This window comes from Humulus lupulus, chromosome 5, assembly GCF_963169125.1.
Source record: "Humulus lupulus chromosome 5, drHumLupu1.1, whole genome shotgun sequence".
In the NCBI taxonomy this organism is placed as follows: domain Eukaryota; kingdom Viridiplantae; phylum Streptophyta; class Magnoliopsida; order Rosales; family Cannabaceae; genus Humulus; species Humulus lupulus.
The window spans coordinates 228,694,835-228,715,100 of record NC_084797.1 but is presented as its reverse complement, the minus strand read 5'-3'; the positions used below and the strand labels follow the sequence as shown (position 1 = coordinate 228,715,100).

The 20,266-nt window shown below is 33.0% G+C and overlaps 1 protein-coding gene and 2 non-coding genes across 3 annotated transcripts; all 3 read right to left on the bottom strand.

Annotated features, from left to right (window-relative positions):
* Positions 1-2,000: 2,000 nt before the first annotated feature.
* LOC133778308 (phospholipase D gamma 1-like) lies at positions 2,001-6,534 on the bottom strand. The gene is made up of 10 exons (XM_062218193.1): positions 5,112-6,534; positions 4,908-5,024; positions 4,602-4,796; positions 4,255-4,503; positions 4,082-4,150; positions 3,851-3,998; positions 3,618-3,766; positions 3,339-3,527; positions 3,047-3,244; positions 2,001-2,577 (listed from the first exon to the last, which is right to left on the bottom strand). Exons 1-10 carry the CDS (start codon positions 6,072-6,074, stop codon positions 2,284-2,286), a joined length of 2,571 nt encoding a protein of 856 aa, XP_062074177.1. The 5' UTR covers positions 6,075-6,534; the 3' UTR covers positions 2,001-2,283.
* A 1,415-nt stretch (positions 6,535-7,949) lies between these two features.
* On the bottom strand, positions 7,950-8,048 carry LOC133780833 (U6 spliceosomal RNA). Its single transcript, XR_009869644.1, has one exon. It is a non-coding gene; the product is annotated as a U6 spliceosomal RNA (small nuclear RNA).
* An 11,842-nt stretch (positions 8,049-19,890) lies between these two features.
* On the bottom strand, positions 19,891-19,998 carry LOC133781089 (small nucleolar RNA R71). The gene has a single exon (XR_009869885.1). It is a non-coding gene; the product is annotated as a small nucleolar RNA R71 (small nucleolar RNA).
* Between the last annotated feature and the right edge of the window lie 268 nt (positions 19,999-20,266).

The following is a 20,266-nucleotide window of genomic DNA, read 5'->3' as shown; positions in this document are numbered from 1 at the left end:
ATTCACCACATGTATTCTTTTAATTTATTTTATTTTGTCAAGTCTTTAATTTTATTATTACTCACAATTCACAAAGCAATAGTATTCCCCAAATAATAAAAAAAATGTTTAATAAATTAACTTCTTGATTATATAGCCAATGCTCTAATTGTTCAAAGAAAAAAAAATCATTGAATGTAATTATTAATTGGAACTATGTAATGGATATTAATTATTATGATTTATGAGACCATTTTAATATACGGGTACAAATTTTTTTATTATTATAATAAATATTTGATGAAAAAGAATATCGTGTGCTGTATGAATCTTCGTAGAAAAGATTACGTTGTCTGATGTTTGACTTTTCATGAGTAGTTTGTAGTACATACTCCACTACATCCGGATGTATGGTAATTATAAACTATACCAAATGGCCTTGAATGTCCCAAATATATTCATTTATGTCTTTGTTTTTGATGAGATATTATTTGATATTCAATACAACAAATCTCTTTATTTCCTTTTTAGCTAGAAGTAACGTGCCCTACATATTTAATTAATTTTAAAGTTGTAGATATGTTTATTTAAATATATATTTATTTTTATTATATTTTTTAAATATAAATTTTAAATAAATAAGAAATATCATAAAAATAAATAAAAGATGTTTATTATAACAAATGCCATAAATATATTAAAAAAAATAAAGCAAAATATTGTTTATAATTTTAATAAAAATTCGTTTATTTTTTTTAAATATATATAATAAAATGAATTATAGCTCTATGATATATATATAAATATTTATATCAATAATCTCTACTTCTAAATATAACATTGACATAGATATATATATTTACATGATTACATGACTACTTCTAAATTACAATAATATTTAAAAAGAAATTAATAATAAAAATAAAATAAAAATAGAAAAAGTCATAATGTATAGAAATATACATGCATCAACTATTTTAATTAATTAATTTTTATTTAAGTTTATGTTTGTTCTAGTTTTTTAATTTGACAGTGAGAACAAAAGAATATATATTATATGTTTAATATAATATTAATATTATACGTGAATTTTAAAGTTAAGTTTGTTACTAGTTGATAGTATATTATATTATATTATATTGTATGTTTAATAAAATATTATTATAATACGAAAAGTTTAAATTTAAATTTAATTAAAATTTGTTTAAGTTATAAAATATATAGTTTTATTATTTTTAAATAATTATCATTGTAAAATATTCCAAAAATATTTTATTTTAATTTGTTTAATTATTTATTTATTTAATTATTTTATTTAAGTTTAAGTCAATATTTCAAAAATATTATATTTTAATTTATTAAATATAAGAATATTCAATTAAAATTAACAAAAAAAATAATAAAAAACTTTTAAAACAAGAAATTCCATTATTTATACACATTTTATATATAGAAGAGATATTACATTTTTCTATTTGATTTTATTCTTTAAATTTACAGATTTAAATCCCGTCATACTCAAACTTAAATAAGTCTATTTGATATTATATTGGAAAAAGAAATACACCAACACACTAAAACTATATTTTCATCTAAAAAAAAAACTACATTTCCCCAACAAAAATTATATATGCACCCACCAAAATACCAAAAAAAAAAAAAAAGGAAATTCTTACTGTTTGCACTTTTTTATAGTATAGGTTTTATTACAGATTTATAAATTTTAAATGAGTCTACTAATTAATTGTTCAGATATAAGAGTGTAAAAAATAATGTTACTAGGCACTCTTTATTTATATATATTTGTATAAATAATTGGAGAGTAGGTAGTTTTTGTGGTACAGTGGTTTTAACGTGGCACACAAGACATGTTGACAAGTAACCAAAGAGAATACCACATATCGATTCATATAGATTTACCAAGAAAATAAATCTTCACACATCACAAAATGATTAATTGTAACCACAAGTGAAGTGATCACTTGTTAATCAATAAAAAGTTAATGAATAATAACCACTAGTTAGTGTCTAATAAAACTAACTTTTTTAATTATCTCCACATATTACAAAGAAATAAAAACGGTCACAAACATGATCTAGTGGTAACTCATTCGAATTTTCATACAGAAAATAATTTTTTTGAAAAAAAGAATTGAATAGCTATGACTGCAAAATTGTTCTCCCACATATAGCTCACTCATCACTAATCAAACAACTAACTCAAAAAATACATAATTTAAATTAAAAATTGATATTGTGATATTTTTAGTAATACTTGTATATACATACAAGAAGGGAGTAGTATCAGATAGTGAGATTTTCTTGTATGGCTACAAATGTTCCAAGTATGTTTCCTCCAACATCTGGGAAAGTCTCACAGCCAGGAAGAGCTCTCACCTTACCTGTTTTGTCAACTTCAACTGGATATTTTAGAAGATGACCATTCATTTCTGTGGCCACTTCAGCTATGTATTGGCCCCAATTCTGCTCACTCAAATACCTTACTCTTCTCACACATTCTACACTCTCTGGTCTCTTGAATCTTTCCTCAATACCACCTATGTGTTCTGCCCATAGTGACATCCTATATCCATAAACCTATACCACCAAAAACAAAGTTTAATCGTGGTTATTTTGGCTCAACAATCTTGATAATATAGATCTCAAATAACTTTTCACTATATGAAAATCTTAAACAGTTAATGTTAATGAGCTCATTATTTGGACCAGTTTAAATCGAATGCCTTTTAGAATTATTGTGATAGCATGTTAAGATTCATGAGGATGGAATCGCATGATTCTTATCACATACAAATAGAAAGAGTGAAAGGTTTTGGGTTATGAATGCTTTCGCGCTCTTTCAACGCAAGATACTCGTATTTCTTCAAGATGGTAGCTAATTTTGTTAACTAGATCTCACTATTTGAGCTGGTTTTAAATCAGATTTTTTTTTTTTATAGATTTATTGGATTCAGATAGCATGCAATGATTCAAATGAACTTCATGATTTTTTAACATGATATATGGAAAGAGTGAAAGATTTTAGCTTTTATGACCAAAAGTTTACCTGTCCATGTGGACTAGAGCCTTTTTTAGACCAAGTATGAAGAGGCTGATATGCACCCATTGCTATTTCAGTGTCTCTAGTTCCTTCCAAAGATCTTTGATTGATATTTGCAGATCCCATAAGCACATATTCATCATCAACTATCATTCCTTTTGAATGGACATATATCATAAACCGTCGATTTTTTCGACTAAGTGCCTGAATTAACCACCAAAACAAGAAGATAGTTTTTAAGTAAATTGGAATAATTGATTAGAAGATGAGATAGTAGTTAGGATGAAAAGTGTAATACTTGAGGAGTCCTTTCTGCACTTGTAGCTCCTATACTTAGACCATTAGTGTTAGTATTAGAACGATCTGGGGCCTCACGGTTGCCTAGACAAAAGAAGTTCAAATAGTCTTGTGGCTCATACGTGTTCTCTAGTCCAACTTCTCTTAAGGCGTCATAGATCATTTCATACATCATTTCCATTGTTTTACGCTGAAGCAATCAAGAAAAGAAAAACTAAGTAAATTGATAGATGTTGAGCCAAGTACTTGATCACATTGTTCTAAACCAAATGACTATTACCTGCCAAAACAGAATTCTTTGAACAGGAATGCTTGTAGGTGCACCTTCTGGCCACATTGGGATTACTATATATGCAGAAAATCGCTCATTTGCTTTGATTTTGTTAACAATTTTCAGAGCAATCTCTATTGGTATCAAATTGTTTGCACCTGCAGATTAAAGAACCACTCATAAAACTCATGTTTATTCATGCAACTAAAGGGGCACAAGTCTATGAATGCAAAGTTTCTTACCTAAGTCTTTGTTGGAAGCCCAGTTGTATGATGAGCCTAGGAAGTATTGGTTCTCTATGTAAATGAAATGTTGGGCAGAACGAATTGCCTTAACATAGGCTGTGTGTATACTCATGTCTATCAGCAAATTCTTCCCACATACCAAGTTCTGTCAAGAGTGAAGAAAACATGTTAGTTGACCATATAGCTGAAATAGTTCTCCAAACTAATCTTCTCAAATTCATATCTCACTTTGTTTGTGGCTTCTTTTGGATCACTTGGAAATCCTTTCACAGAACTAGAATCGATGGAACGAAAAATCTTCATTTGTAGAGAATAGAATTAGAACAGTTAGCATAGGAATGAATCAGATCAATGGCATTAATGCTTGTACCAATATGTGATAAACAATAGCATATATATACCTGAACATTCCAAGATTCTGGATTCTTTTGGCCTTGGCTAGAAACTTCTGCCATAGAAACAAACTCAGGAATTCTTTCAAATCTAAGTAATTGATCATCAAATGATGATTTTAGCCTTGATAGTTTACTATGCTTTGAAGCTCTCAACCAACGCTCCTCGAAATTGGTTAGTATGTCATATGCTGCCGGGCCATCAATTTGACAATGCAGATCATGCCATGGTTCCCTTGGACAACCAGGACCAGGCTCCTGTTTTGAGATTACAATGCAGAAGGTTAGAGGGGTCAATGTCCGTAATCTTAAAAAACAAACTCCTAAACCAAAGCCTTGCTCTTCTTAAGAATTACCGTGAAATTGGGGTTATGAAAGTCATCAGAGTGCACAGTCTGCAAAGTCCGAAAAAGGTGATGGTGTGGAGTATCATAGCGGCCTGTGCTAAGATCAAGTCCTCCAACAAAAGCTACAATCTTTCTTCTGTAGTCACCAGCATCAGCATCTACAATTACTGTTTTCTGATGGTGAGTGTAGATTGCTCCTACTTCCTGATAACAAGAGATTTCAAAGCCAAACAAACACTTGTTCAGAACATGACTAATAAAGTAATAATGCCTTGAAAAAGAAAACTATGGTCATTGCTTCTTCTATAAATTCACCTGCTTTTTGACCCAACTATGTCCTTTCGCAGCAGAACGAGGGCAAAGCAAGACTTGGACAGAAGAGTGCTTGAAGAACCGGCGAGTATCTTCATCACAGGTTCCCATAACTCCATCCTAAATATCATAAAAACCAATGAACATATCAGTATGCATAAATTAGTATTAACATTATATAGGACTAAAAAAAAGGTTCTGCATTACCTTCTTAAAACCCAATATGGTCCTAGAAGTTGGATCATCCCAAACAAGGAGCAGAACTCTCACACCTTCTTGTGACTTGGTTTTGAGAAGATCCCCTAACATGCTTTGGGCTCCATTGTCATTGTTCCGAACCAGAGTAACTGTGTGGACCACAGACCATCCAACAATATAAACCAAACGCCGAGCCTGACTTATTGCATTATAGATATCGCCCCAACAACTCGAATGCTCATACCGAATCCCTTTATCAAGCTTCAAACTAGGAAGGCCGCTATCATGTTCATGTGCATCCTGATAAAGGGTAACTTTCCCACCTTTCCTTGGAGGAAAATAAGTTCCAGGTACCCCAAGATTCTCAGGATTTGACCCTAAACCACCCTGATAAAGGCTCACTTTCTCCATTGGAGTGTACTGAATTGAAAGAGTCAAAACAGCTCCTGGCTTGCAGGGTTTCCCATTGTCACTAAGAATAGGAAATACACCTTCAATTCTACCACCTGAGTGTAATTGCTCAACTGGGATTCCCACGGCCCCTATCAGCTGAGACCCCACAACATCATCGTCCTTCATCACAAAGTGAACTTCAGCAGCTTTGTGTGCTACAGGGATGTTAAAATGTTGATTCCAAACAGGGTTTTCGCTGTTGGTAATCACAAAAGTTCTCCCAACCACAGCTCCTGATACCGAAACAGTCACATAGGGATCACTGGTTACCTTGCTCGGCATATGGCCTTCAAGTTTTGTTGATAGTTTGCCAAATCTTCCGAACATGTCCCCCAGAGTCTTGTGAAACATGTCCATGTTTGGAAGGTTCTTGGCCTCCATAATCCATACATCCAAGTTTCCATGTAAGAGCATAACTCTCAAGGACCCCTTGCTGGTCTTAAACGGCAATTCTTGTTGAGCTTGGCCATGACTTGAGCCTCCAAACGACATTGAGCCAGCATACATGGTATGAGCCATGGTTCAAAGCACTGTTTGATCAGATTACACTAAACTAAACCAAACCAAGTTCCTTCAATAATAACAAATCAAGAGATTTTTGGTATCATGTATATATACGAGAAGAAATGAGCAAACAAAACCAGGTAGATAGGCAAAAGAGCTGAATTGATGAAACAAAGGCTGCTATAGAGAGAAGATTATAATTGAATTTAGCAATAAAAAATGATGATATTAATACATTGAATGAGTAAAAGAACTTGAGCTACAACTATCGTATAGATAAGAATAAGATGGTTGGTTTGACCATATATGTCTATGAAATGGGGTTGGTTAGTCTGACCCTGCCTGACCCAATAGATGGTTTAATAATAAATAATGCCATAAATGTGAATCTAGAACGATTAGAATACAACACCAAGTCTTTATTGAACAAAACCAATTGAAAGTACGGTATTTTGTCAACGCCAATTTCAAGATTGGAAACGTACAGCCACCGTTAAAGTTGCTGATTCATTGCGATAAGGAAAAGGAGAAATTCCAATAAAACGTGTTGTTCTGTGCTTGTGTGGTCTAACATAGAAATAGATAGATTTTTTGTTTGGATACTTTTTGGATTTGGAAGGTTCGCTTGGCCTACTGAATATATTTATATATTGATATATCTTTGTTTTCTTCGTTATATTGTATGCCAATGGACTCTCCGATGGCCATAGAGACCTTAGTGAGCGAGCAGGCAGGCCGGCTAAGAACTCCATAAGGTGAATGATTCTATATTTTGGTCATAATATTGATCTTCATATGTGGCATATTGTTATTGGGCGTTGGACATTTTAGTCCATAATATGGCACACATATAATGATAGATACATTACAATGATACATTTATGATAATAAATTCTCATTGAGGACCATTTACATATTAGATGTGACCACATTTACCTATTCGTATGAATAGTTTGGTCAAATTAGTATGACATTATTTCCTTTGCGCTACAAATTTGACCAAAACAACAAGATGGCCAATTATCAAGATTAGGACAATGAATTATCATTGATTTTTATTTTTATTTAACTAGTATTTTTTAGCAATGTTCAAATATTATTTTTCAATAATGTTAGTTTTGTAAGTATATTTATTTCCATATATTTATAAATAGGTTATTTTATGTTTCATAAATTTATATAAATTCTATCTGAGGGTTATTTGTTGATAAGTTCTAATATCTTTGGGATAATTATATATAGGCTTTGTAAAACTGATTTTATTTATAAGAATTACGCAAAAATATCGTTACTTTTTTTTATATATATAAGATTATCAAGTTTTTAGACCCAAAATACTAGAATTTTTTCCGTACACTCTCCATGTCATTTGCTGTTGAACCCAAATATTGACCACCGCTCATTGGAATGGTACACGTGTCGGTCACCATGGAAGCCTATCATTGACGATCTCATTGACCAAATCTTGCTGCCAATCAGCAGCTTATGCGTCGATCAAAGTCGCTAGAGGTGTGACTATGACTGTATTTTTAGACAACTCCAGGCTCCAGCCATTCTAAGACTGGGGTGTTATCATTGAAACAACACTTTAAGAGGAACAAAACTCAACCGTGCATTCCCTCGGTATCGTCACCATTTTCTGACAAGTTCATGTGTATATCTACCCCTTTAGAAGGATTTTTTGGAGACAGACACTAACAACTGTTTGTGCTGAAGGGTGGCACCCATAGGAGCTACTCTTTGACGAGGTCATTTTGGTATATATCACAAGCATTCGTTTCTTCCCATTTTAGAAGAAGATAATGTGAAAGGAACAATTTTGTGCTATAATTCAAAAGTAACATTTTGTGTTATTTTTCTATTTGGTTAGCCAAAATTTAACTATAGTTCAGATATAAATTTAATTTTTTTGTGCGTGTCATCCTTGCGCAGGGGCCATGCTAATCTTCTCTGTATCGTTCCAATTTTATCGGATGTCCCCGAAAGGACTATTCAGATATAAATTTAATGAGTTATCAAAAATTACATTTTTTATTTTATTTTTAAAAGTTACCGTATACTATTCTAAACAACTTTAAAAATTATTTTATAAGCATATCAAAATAACTTTTTTAAAAAGAAACATATTGGATACTAATTGGTAATTAATTTTAAGGGTATGTTTGGAAAACTACCCCGTAATTAGAATCTGATGTAATTTAGAGTAATTACTCAATTTATTGTGTTTGTTTGACTATGTAATTACATAGTAACTATGTAATTGGAAGTGATTGAGGGTCTCAATTACCCTCTCCAATTCTCATAGCCCCATGGGAATTGTTTACTATCAATTTTAAATAGTATTTATTACATAATATTATTTTTTTAGTGTAATTACTAATTGTTTTGCCAAATATATTACAATAGAAATTCATAAGTAATTATCACTTAATATCCAAACACACATTATATTTTAAAATATAGTATAATTACTTGAATATGTAAATACTACTCTAGTAATTACATAATTATTTCCAATCATGCCCTAATTTTTGAAAGTTAACTAATTAGTATTTAAAATTATTTTTAAGTTAACCAAAAAGAAACCCAATTATTTTGTAACTATTTTGTCTCCCCAAGTTGCATTTTAGAAAGTAATACGTAAGTATCTTAAATAGTTATAAAAACAACCAAAAAAATAACCTCAGTATTTTTGTTAAAAAAAATTAAAATGTTATTATTTGTATAATTATTTTTGTTTAGCCAGTATTTTTTTGGTATTATTTTTAGGATCAATATTTTTATAAATAAAGCCTATTTTTGGCATACTAATAAAAAAAATCCCTATATATTTCATTCTTTTTTCTATCTATTTTTTTTAATCTCTCTAACTTCTACCTTCCCTTATTCCATGTTTATTTCCACTACATTTTTATTCAATTCTCAATTTTCCAATAATCTATTATTTCTTCACTAGATCCTTATTTATTAGTATACCTTCTTCTTATATTTAAAAAAAATAGAAAAATTACTTTTGGATTATCTCAAAACAAAAGGTTAGCAATAATTGAGGGGTGTTTAAGATATTATCCCCAAATAAATAGTTTTGAATTAGAACACTCCCAATGAATGTTCTATTCTATCTTTTAAAATACTTCCAAAAAACACACATTTTTCTATTTTACCTCTAAGTTTTACATTATACCATCATCAGATTCTCTATATATTTCTCTACATTATTTAAATATTAAATCTTTAAATATATTTTATTAATTAAAGTCAAATAAAATAATTAAAAAAGAAAAATAAATAAATATATACTAAATGGGAGAGAGAAAGCTTATAAAGAAAAATAATAATATTAAAATATCATATAAATGATATGTAAATATTATGTAAATGTAGATATTGATTAATTGGAGTTTGTACATAGCTATTATAAATATATGTATAAAAGAGTTGATGAAAGATGTTTTTGTGAGTTTTAGCTAAATAATGTAGAAAAAGTGTATTACAAAATACATCACCAAAATATATTTTTTTACAATTTACCTCAAACTTTTATATTATATCATACACCAATTTCTCTATTTTTTTCTACATCATTTAAATATTATATTTAAAAATATATATTTATTTATTTTAAAAAATAAAATAATTAAATATAATAGTATCACACTCATTTATATATATAAAAATTTATAAAAAAATAATAAAATATTTATAACTTAATGAATAGCATTTTACTACATATAAATAATACTATTTATTTAAGTAAAAAAATATAAATTTATATGACGTATTGAAATACTATTTAACAATTTTTTCTCTTTATTATAAAGAATTAAACATTTTAACTCATCCATTCAAATTACTCTTACTTCACTAGATACAATATAAAAATACATAAATACGCAATAACACCAACCACCACGTAGACTAATTTAATATAAATATATATGTATAATCTTTCAAATTACTCCAAAGAATTAATTATATATATATAGAGAGAGAGACTGACTGAGAGACCAAAGTAGAGTGAGAGAGAGAAAGATTAAGAAATAAAGGGAGTACATGTGCCGAACGAAAGCTTGCAGATTAGCAGGAGGGAAGAGAGAAGATAATCTCACGTGATCGAGAGTGTGAAGATAATATCACGTGAGAAGAGTGCATTCATGTCGTTACATTGAATCTGTATATTTATTTATAAGAGATCAATCCCTCTAATCGATGCAAAATCTAGATATTATTTAATCACATTTATTTATTATATATAATAAATACATAAATCTAGCCCATAAAGAAAGGCAAAGTAGCTGAAATATGTCTATATTTAAAATTATACGTTTCACTTTCTAAATATGAAAAAAATTATATATATAGGTGAATTTTCTGATGCATTTGTACCAATGGAGTTTTTGGTGGATTCTATTGGTTGAGTAGAGTGTGGAACAAATTGTTATTATAGGGAGGATTGCATTTGAAATTCTGTAATTTATGATTACTAACTTTTTATTTAATTAACCAAATTAATTAAATGCGGAACAAATAAATTGGTACAACAAACCAGTGTTCTGTAGTTACAAATCAAGTTCTTGTCACTACATAATATCAAACCAGAGATAAGATTCATGGGGCCACGCCCAGAGATAAGATTCATTAGTCAAATTTCACAAGTACAAAGTAATTGACTTAAACAAAACTTAGACTTCATCTATTGGTTTTGCCGCAAGCTTGATGCACTCTCTATTTGCTGAATGAATCTCCTTAGTTTGAACTCCCTTCAAATTGCTTGATGAATGCTTGCTTCCTCCCTATACAAGACTTTGATGAACCTTCTCCCGAATGTTATTCTTCACGTTCTTCTCTTTGAGATTTTGCTTAACACACAACTAATTACAAAGACACACAAAATAACCAAGGAATAGCAGAACAACTATCATTTACAAAAGAAATACACTCTTATAGAAGTATAAGAAATTAAGGCGAAGAAGAGGTGACCTAGGGCTGATGCGTTGATTCGTATTTATACATAAAATAATTATCCAAAATCATATTTACACAATTCTATACGCACAACACACACAAGGAAAGTTTCTAAAAATAAACTTTCAATCACAATCCATGCAACCGAAAATTGTGGGAACAGACAAAGATTCTGCGGCTGCAAAACGGCTTGAATCTAGACTTGATCATGGTCAGATTCTCTCTTTGACCAACTTTGAGAAGTTACCCATTCGTGGCTTATTGTGAGCTGTCTATAGATATATTTGATTAACTATAAAACAGAGAATCAATTAGTTAAATTTGGAAAGAAAATAAAGTCTAAAAAGATATGAAAATAAGAAGACTTTATTTGTACAAACTTGCCAAAAATACAATAACCAAAAAAAGAGAATTATCAGAATTTAAAAGCAATAAAATCAAAGATAATTTCCTTAACATAGTCAACCGAAAATAAACACAATAAATAAAAAATATTTGTCAAAATTAAAATTTCCAAATATGGATTTTACAGTATCAAATATTTTTTTTTGAAAGGGAATCCCCTATATATATATATATTGAAAGGGAATTCAGTTCATTGCAAAACACAACATAAATTATATCTTGGGGACATAAAATTCCAAGATAAAATTATTTGAAGTAACTTGAAACTGTTTTTTTTTTTAACTTTGAGGACTGTGATCGAGAAGATATTGAGTTCGCTTTGAGTTGAACTTCGTATACCAAAAGCGAGCAATTCCAATAAGGGTTGCCTTAAAGCACAAACAAAGAGCATTGTTAGACACATGCGACAAATTTACTTGAATATTAAATGTGCTGAGGTGCTCGCGTGGGTCAGATGTGACATCCTACTTATCAAATATAAGCATTTTAAAATTTGAAGGCACATGGGCAGTTGAAATTTGCCTAGTGAATGGGTTGGAATCATCATTAGGGATGGATTTTTTTTCCACGGTGACAGGGCCCTGGGAGTACTTGCTCCTAATGGGGCGGGGTTTCCCCCTAAACAGGGAATAAGATTGGTACGGAGATAGCACTCCTCACCCCAATAGAGTCCCATTTATTTATTTTATAATATTTTTTATTTATTTTGCATGTTTCTTTATGTGATTTTGTAACATATTAGTAATTTTTCTAAGATTTTTAATTTTGTTTTTGACATATTTAATACTTTGAGTGATTAAAATAGTGTAATATATATATATATTAATTTTAGGCAATCTACCTTTGTTATTTATTTATAAATAAATAGATATCCGCGTGGATTTCCTGTCCTACCCCCAACAGGGTACAAGAGCGAAGGCGGGGATGGGGATTAAAATGGTTAGTGGGAATGGGGGCAGGGGCAGCACCCCCCAAAAATTACTCACTATGTTTCCATCCCTAAAATTCATCATCTTCATAGCTAGAAATTTGCTTTTGGTGCTTTGCTCGCATAGCTTGAATATCTCAAGCCATTATAGCAAACTACTAGGTGAATTATGCTACCGCAAGCTATGCAAGTTGATTAGGAGGTTGTTTGGCCAATTGATGTTGAGCATTTAGATGCTCGCTCAAATCAGATTCTAAATCCTATTGTGTTCTTCCAACTGAGAACCTCTATCGCCCATTATGACGAAAACCTTCATTTTGCTCGTCGTTCTGTTATGGTCGAATGCCACTCAGTTACTCATTTACAAGAGCTTTCTTGTTGTTCCTTGTTATTTTAATTTTAACTTTGCATGTTGTGGGCCCCTCCTCAGTACCTAGGTGGGTCTCGAATAGGTGTAGGCAGGGCTGTACGTAGGGAGTACTGGCAGGAGCAGTGCTTGTCCCAATTTTATCAAGACTTGTTGTAGAGCAGCGTTGGTATGTTGTTAAAGTTCTCTCATCAACTAAACCTATCTTTTAGGGTCATTGCATTCCTCATAACATTAATCTCTCCTTGAGGTTGAGCAAGTCTTTACATGTTGTTTTGACCATGTCCATCCTCAGGAGGTAGTATAGGGGTCATGGAGGTATTGGTGCACTACTACAAAAAATGAGCTTGCTCGTTACTTGTTAATTTAAATACTCATCATTATTTTGAGAAAAAGGCATCATTTATATATACAACATCAAGGATTTTCTAGATTCAAAACAAAAGATAAATAGATTTATATATATATACATATATATTAGCGGTGAGACAAATGTTAAGCGTGAGCATGGTAATCCTTTTAACTTTAATTTTTCCATCTTACTAATTTCTTTATTTTTTTACCATATAATATAGGGTTTTTTTTTAATAGGGTTTTGTAGATGTGTTTTCCTACAATTGATTGTTTGGGCACCAACAACTTATCAAGGAAAAAAATGAGGCAATAGTTCAATTGGGAGCACCGGTGGGGTGTCATCCAAAAGGACTCTGACGATCAAGTCAGTAAGAATGCAATAGTAAATAATGTAAAGTAATGTAAAAATAACGAAATAGTAATAAGAAAGAGGTAAGATGACTAGTAGTGACGGAGACGGCGGTGGAGGATTAAAGAAAAGTCGTAACTGGATAACTGGTTCGTCCATTCGAGTAAGAGTATCAGTAGAAAATATTCGAAAATCGATGACCTGAGGACTCCTACTAGTCTAATTTATAGAGTTATCTCAGGTGTTGTTCCTCTTGACCTGTTCAAGGGCCTCGTCCCCTAGAATCTCGCCTGATGAATAACATCCTTGTTGATTGAATCCTCTTGATTTTTTCTTTGACCAGTCTAGTTGACTCAGTGGATTTAGACTCGGGTGTGGGATAAGTCATTTATTCGGGCCCATTATACGAATATGGGCGTACTTTATAGTTTGGGCCTAGTTAGTCCGTCTGACTACCTTGGGCCTTAAGTGTCATATAGTAACACAAATTATGTGTTACTTTGGGTTGGACTGACTTGTCTGGTTGTCTTGTTAGGCTTAATAGGCGTACTAAGATTGTACTTATATTTTTACCACTACATTTTGTCCCTCACTCTTTGGTGTAGAAATTATTCTAGACAAAGTGTTAAAAAAGAAGTCGATTAGCTTGTATTGAAAGCTGCAAAAGTGGTCAGTCTAGAAAAAATGACGAAAATTGAAGCTAGGAGCAGCATTGGCAGCCTGGCCGGTTGCACATCTACTGGTCGACTGGCTGGTTGCGCCCCTGCTAGCCGATTGGCCGGCCGCACTTCTGTTCGCACGACCTGCTCTTGCTGTCCAACTTGTTGGTTGCATGTTGTGCGCACTAGTGCGCGCACGCATGCCTGCTCATGATGGCATGGATGCACGTTCATGATTTTTGGCTAGTTAATTGACCGAGTGGACTACTCGTTCGATACATGATGTAAAGGTCGGGTGACTCGATGGCATCCTAGGTAAGGCTTTAAACGGTGCCAATGGTCTAATGTTTGTCTTGTTCGAATGAGAATTTAGAGATTTTGACTCTCCTTGAAAGAAATTTGTGTGCTTCATGTCCCAATGATGGAAGGATGCCTTGGTCGACTAATCCGGTGCCTTGATAAGGCCGAATTTTCCTTTGGAATGCTTTTAGGTCTTGTAGATATGAGTGTTCTTGATGGTTGACACTTGTCTCCCATCCATGGTGTAATGACCAAAATTTCCTAATAAGGTTTAGGACCTTGATTAGGAGGCCGGGAGGGCCATAATTGATTTATTATGCCATTAAATGATTATATGCATGATTATGTGAATTATATTATTATATGATGATAAATGCATGCATATGGGTCCATTTTTCATTATAAGGGCATTTTGGTAATTTGGCCTGTTGACGGCATATTTGTATATTTTCATGCATGCTGGTGAATTATGAATAATACCACATTATAATGTGGATTTGTTCGAGCCATTATGCATGAGACAATCTTTGAATGCAAGTTAGCGGTTTGGTCATAACGGGGTTAATTTCAGGGCTAGGGGTGAGTCTCGAGGCAATTTGATGATTAGTACATTATCGGGAATTAAAGGGTAATGGGATATGATTTATTAAAATTTGAGGATATTGGGAATAACGAGAATTGGAGGACGTTAATTATAATTAACGAGATAGGCGGGAAAGGACGGTTTTACCCTTGTTTTAAGAGGGAATTTAATGACCTAGGGGCATTTTGGTCTTTTGACCTAAGGGTATATATCAACTAGAAGGATGTAGAACTGAACTAAAACAGAGCATTATTTTTTCTTCTCTCGATCATCACTTCTCCTTCTTCTTTCTTTGAATTTTTGAAGCCCAATTGAAGATTCAAGCTAGGGAACCAAGCCTTGAGGGTCTAGGGTTGTGTTCTACTAATGAAGAGGGTTCCATCTTGAGTTTGAGGTAAGGTTTTAGCCATGAAATCTCTGGTTTCTTGCTCTGTTTTCAGTTGTTTTTCAGCTGGAACTTTGGATTGGATAGTTGAGAATTGATGGAAGTTTTTAGCAAAGTTTTGTTGGGCTTTGATGCCTACGACTTGTAGAATGGGTATTTGGGTTCATTTGTGAGTTTGGTTAAGGTTTGGAATCAATTTTTGAAGATTGGAAAGTGGAGAAGTCGAAGGGGAAAAACCAGGGTTGAATCACCCTGGTTCTAGCGCTACAACGCCCAAGGGAGGGCGCTACAACACTGTCCAGGGCAAGTCAACCCTGCTTGTAGCGCCTAGGCACTAGGGGGCAGCGCTACCCTATTTTTCCATGGTCCTATTTTGGGCACTTTTGAGGGTTTTTGGCTCGGGTTTCAATTCCTAAGGCTCGGGATTGAATCTACTACCCGTTTGAGTATGATTCGAGATCCTGGGAGTGAGGTTTAGGTCAAGAACCTTTTATTGTTGATTTCATTAATTGGATTCCATATTTGGTTATGAATAGGTGACTGCTAAGGGATCAAATGATCGATCGTTCTCAAGGGTCGTTCATTTATTATTTCTCGCTCGAACCAGAGGTAAGAAAACTGCACCCAGTATGTGACATGCATGGTTTTGGATGCATCATGTTGAGTGCTCTATTTGTATATTCGGAATGCATATCAAATGCTTGGCAATTTGCTTCTTTGTGAATGGTACTGACTTATTAGTCAGAATCGACAATGGTGTCAGTATTAATTGTGAAGCTGTGACTTATTAGTCAAGTTCGACAGTAGTATTGAGCATTGGTCGTATGGTATTGACTTATGAGTCAAGAATGGTATTAGCGTGTTTAACGCAAGCCAAAAAGATTAGTTTTAATCGACATAAGCATTATCATCATAAGCATGAAATGCTTGACCGACCTTAAGTTCGATGAAAACTAAAAGCGCCTGTCTAGTCTAAAGGCTAGTTACATAGAGCCAGGGCTATAAGCTCAGGTGACTGATATGTCACATGGCTAGGAGGGTATGAGACCTCAGAGATAGACTTATTAGTTATCTATACAGAGAGACTTATCATTCATCTAACCAAGAAAGACTTATCAGTCATCTAACCGAGATAGACTTATCAGTCATCCATATAGAGATAGACTTATCAGTCATCTAACAGAGATAGACTTATCAGCCATCTACATAAGGATAGACTTATAAGTTATCTATACAGAGAGACTTATTAGTCGTCTATACAGAGATATTTATTAGTTATCTATACAGAGAGACTTATTAGTCATCTATACAGAGAAAGTTATTAGTCATCTATACAGAGAGACTTATTAGTTATCTATACAGAGAGACTTATTAATCATCTACCTAAGAGATAGACTTATCAGTCATCTAACCGAGATAGACTTATCAGTCATCCATACAGAAATAGACTTATTAGTCATCCATAAGTCATCTAATCGAGATAGACTTATCAGTCATCTAACCGAGATAGACTTATCAGTCATCCATACAGAGATAGACTTATTAGTCATCTATACAGAGATAGACTTATTAGTCATCTTTATAGAGATAGACTTATCAGTCATCTATTTAGAGAGTGACTTATTAGTCAACTATTTAGAGAGACTTATTAGTCGTCTACCTCACAGCGAGAGACTTATTAGTCATCTACTCAGAGCGCATGACTCTAAAAATATTTATTTGTATCTGCTTGCATGCATGAGTAGGGTTATTACTGCTAGGCATGCCTATTATAACTTAGTAACATGTTATTACTTGTTCATGAGTATATTAAGTTTTATTGTTGAGCTTCGGCTCACGGGTGCTATGTGGTGCAGGTAAAGGCAAAAGAAAGCTGGACCATCCTTGAGTTGGAGAGCTTAGGTGACGATGTGTACATATACGGCTGCTCGACCACCACGGCCGAGGGTTTAAAGAGGAACTAGGGTTAAACCCTATTTTGCCGCTTAGGTCGGCTGGTTGTAAATATTTTGCTGTAATTAACCTTTGAATTATATTTTGGGATTTGATTAGTGCTCAAAATATCATTTTATTAGTCTTAAAAGTGTAAAATTAATTAAGTTTCAATTAATATTTTCATGGATTTATTGTCATATATTTTATATTTGAAAATATTAATTTTAGTTTAATTTGTGTTTAATTTTCAGGAAATAAAATGTATTTTGACACAAAGAAAAAGAAAGAAGAAAGAAAGAATTAAAATTGAAGAAATCATGAAGAAAATGATATTTTTGAAGGAGAAATAGGCCCAAAACTAGGCCCAAAAAGGAGCCCAGCCGTTAGCCAAATAGCCTATGGCTGTTATCCACGCTGCCACGTGGTAGATTTCCATTCATCCAGCCGAGCCACGCCGCCGCCTCCAGCCGAGCCACGCCACCGCATCCAGCCGAGCTGCCTGACGCCACTGCCCACCTGCTGCCTGACACGGCCTGCCACGACTGACGCCTCCAGCTGCGCATCCAACCCGAGCACGCCACCTGTCCCTTGTCGTCAGCTTCTGTCCCCCACGCAGCAACACGCCAGCCACCCGAGACAACTGGAGCCTGCCACCTCGCCAGGCTGCTCCCCACGCGCCCAACATGCTTGCCAACGTGTCTGCTGCACTTGCCCCACTTTGCACCTATTTTGCAGCCATTTTTCCCACTATTTTGTACACGGTTCTACACGTTTTTGAGTCCTATTTACACTATAAATAGAGTACCAAATGGGGTAAAATCTTATCAGATTGTGGAAGGAGAGTAGAGAGTATTGTTGGAGAGAAAAGCACTTATTTTTCCTATTTTTCTTTTACATTTTTGCGAGTGAAAACAATGTCTATTTTAGGCTAAATTCTCTTGTGGAGAGGCTAGAGTGGAGTTCATGTTTAACATTATATTTTTAATATATTGATTCTTTATTTTGTTCATCATTTCTATATATTTGTTACAATTAAATTTACTTCCTTCTAATTTTTATTCTAAATTTATTATTATCTTTTACATAAGTCTAGTCATGCTCTTCTTATGTAATTTAGGTTTTTAATTTAATTTAGGATATTTGTTATATTATATGCTTTTTACTGCATTCTGCCATTGGTATTTTGTCGCTCTAAAGTATATAATATGATAGGTTTTTAAAATTAGAAGTTAGTATAATTTAATTAAAGAACATATTTTAAGGTGAGCTTTATTATATATATTTTCCAACTATAATTAATGGTGTAGAATTATAGTTGAGTATAATGAATCAATTTTATTAAAATATATATATGTTTGCATGAATGAAACTTATGCCTTCCATATTTTCTTTCTGATTTTAATTCCTCGATTCTATTCATTTAATGTTTATACTCTTTGTCAAAGTTAAATCATTTCAAAATTTATTATTTCTGATTTACTAATCTTTCTTTTTACTTGTATTTTACCTCTCTGTGGATACGACATAGCCCGATTACTACTGCGACCGCTTAGGAGTTATTGGGCGATATTAATTTTTGGTGTCGTTGCCGGGGAGGTAATTCTACAATTAAAGGTTTGCATAGTAAATTAATTTTTTTTCTATTTAAAAAACAATATAGTATAATTTTTTAATTTCTCTTTTATTTTATTTTTCCTTAGTAATTCTTTTTATTTATTCATTTATTTTTTTTATTTTATTTTTAGGTTCAGAATATTATTTTCTAGACTTAGGTTTTTTCCGAAAAAATCATAAAATTATAAAAAAAAAAAAAAAACAAACAAAGTATTGAGAACATTTGTGTAATTGTGGAAATTAGTAAAAACCAAACTTGTTCTGTCTTAGAAAAATTGGTTCTTAAATAAGGCCTGTGTTAGCGTTATCCTCCAATCTTTTCTAAGAACCTCGGGGAGTTCCAGAAAAGCTCTTGGGCCTAAAGTGGTACCTTGGCAGCCTTTCCAATTGGCCTGGGAACATTTTGGTGTATACTTATTACATTATTACACACTTACGCTTATAATACTTACAAATTAAAAAAATATTTATGCCACGAAACAGAGACGCACTAGGGAGATTTGTGAGACAACAAGTAGAAACTTTAGAAAACTCTCCTAGTTCGTTGTTTTCTTCCATTCGTTCAAACACTCCCGATTCACTGAGACTTCCCGAACCACCCACGATGGCTCATCAAGATGAAGTCCAACCAAGAACGCTACAGGAATATTTACATCCTACGCGTACAACCACACCTTCATGCATAATGTATCCCAACAATATGCCGAGTTTCGATTTCAAACCCAGCATGATTAACCTTTTACCAACCTTCCATGGGTTGGAAAATGAGAGTCCGTACGTGCATATACGGGAATTCGAAGAGGTGGTGGCTACATTCAACAATCGAGCTGATGTCACCAACATTGTGAGATTAAAATTCTTTCCTTTCTCGCTCAAAGGCAAAAAAAAAAAAGTTGGTTGTATTCCTTAAGGCCTAGATCTATCGGAACATGGGACAAAATGACAAAAGCATTCTTTGCCAAATATTTCCCGCCCCATAAGACTAACAGCCTTAAGAGGCAAATCTCTACCTTCATCTAGAAAGACCATGAAACTTTTCCATCAGGTCTGGGAGAGGTTTAGAGATTTGATAAATCAATGCCCACATCATGGATATGAAAGCTGGCGTCTGATCAGCTATTTCTATGACGGTCTCACAACCGGACAAAGACAATTCGTACAAATGATGTGCAATGGCGAATTCCTTCAAAAAGATCCCGATGAAGCTTTCGAGTACCTCGACGATCTTGCTGAAAAGTCCTACACATGGAATGGATCGAGTCCTATGGACAAGCCACAATCAACTGGAATCTACCAATTAAGGGAAGATGACAACGTCAAAAGCCAAATTGAATCATTGAGACAACAATTCGAGGCTTTCAAA

Excerpts from the sequence above, each read along its gene's own strand:
- LOC133778308 (XM_062218193.1), bottom strand. The coding sequence starts at position 6,074 with ATGGCTCATACCATGTATGCTGGCTCAATGTCGTTTGGAGGCTCAAGT. Across the intron at positions 4,504-4,601 it reads TTCATAACCCCAATTTCACG|GAGCCTGGTCCTGGTTGTCC; the intron begins GTAATTCTTAAG and ends ATCTCAAAACAG. Across the intron at positions 3,528-3,617 it reads AAAGAATTCTGTTTTGGCAG|CGTAAAACAATGGAAATGAT; the intron begins GTAATAGTCATT and ends TGATTGCTTCAG.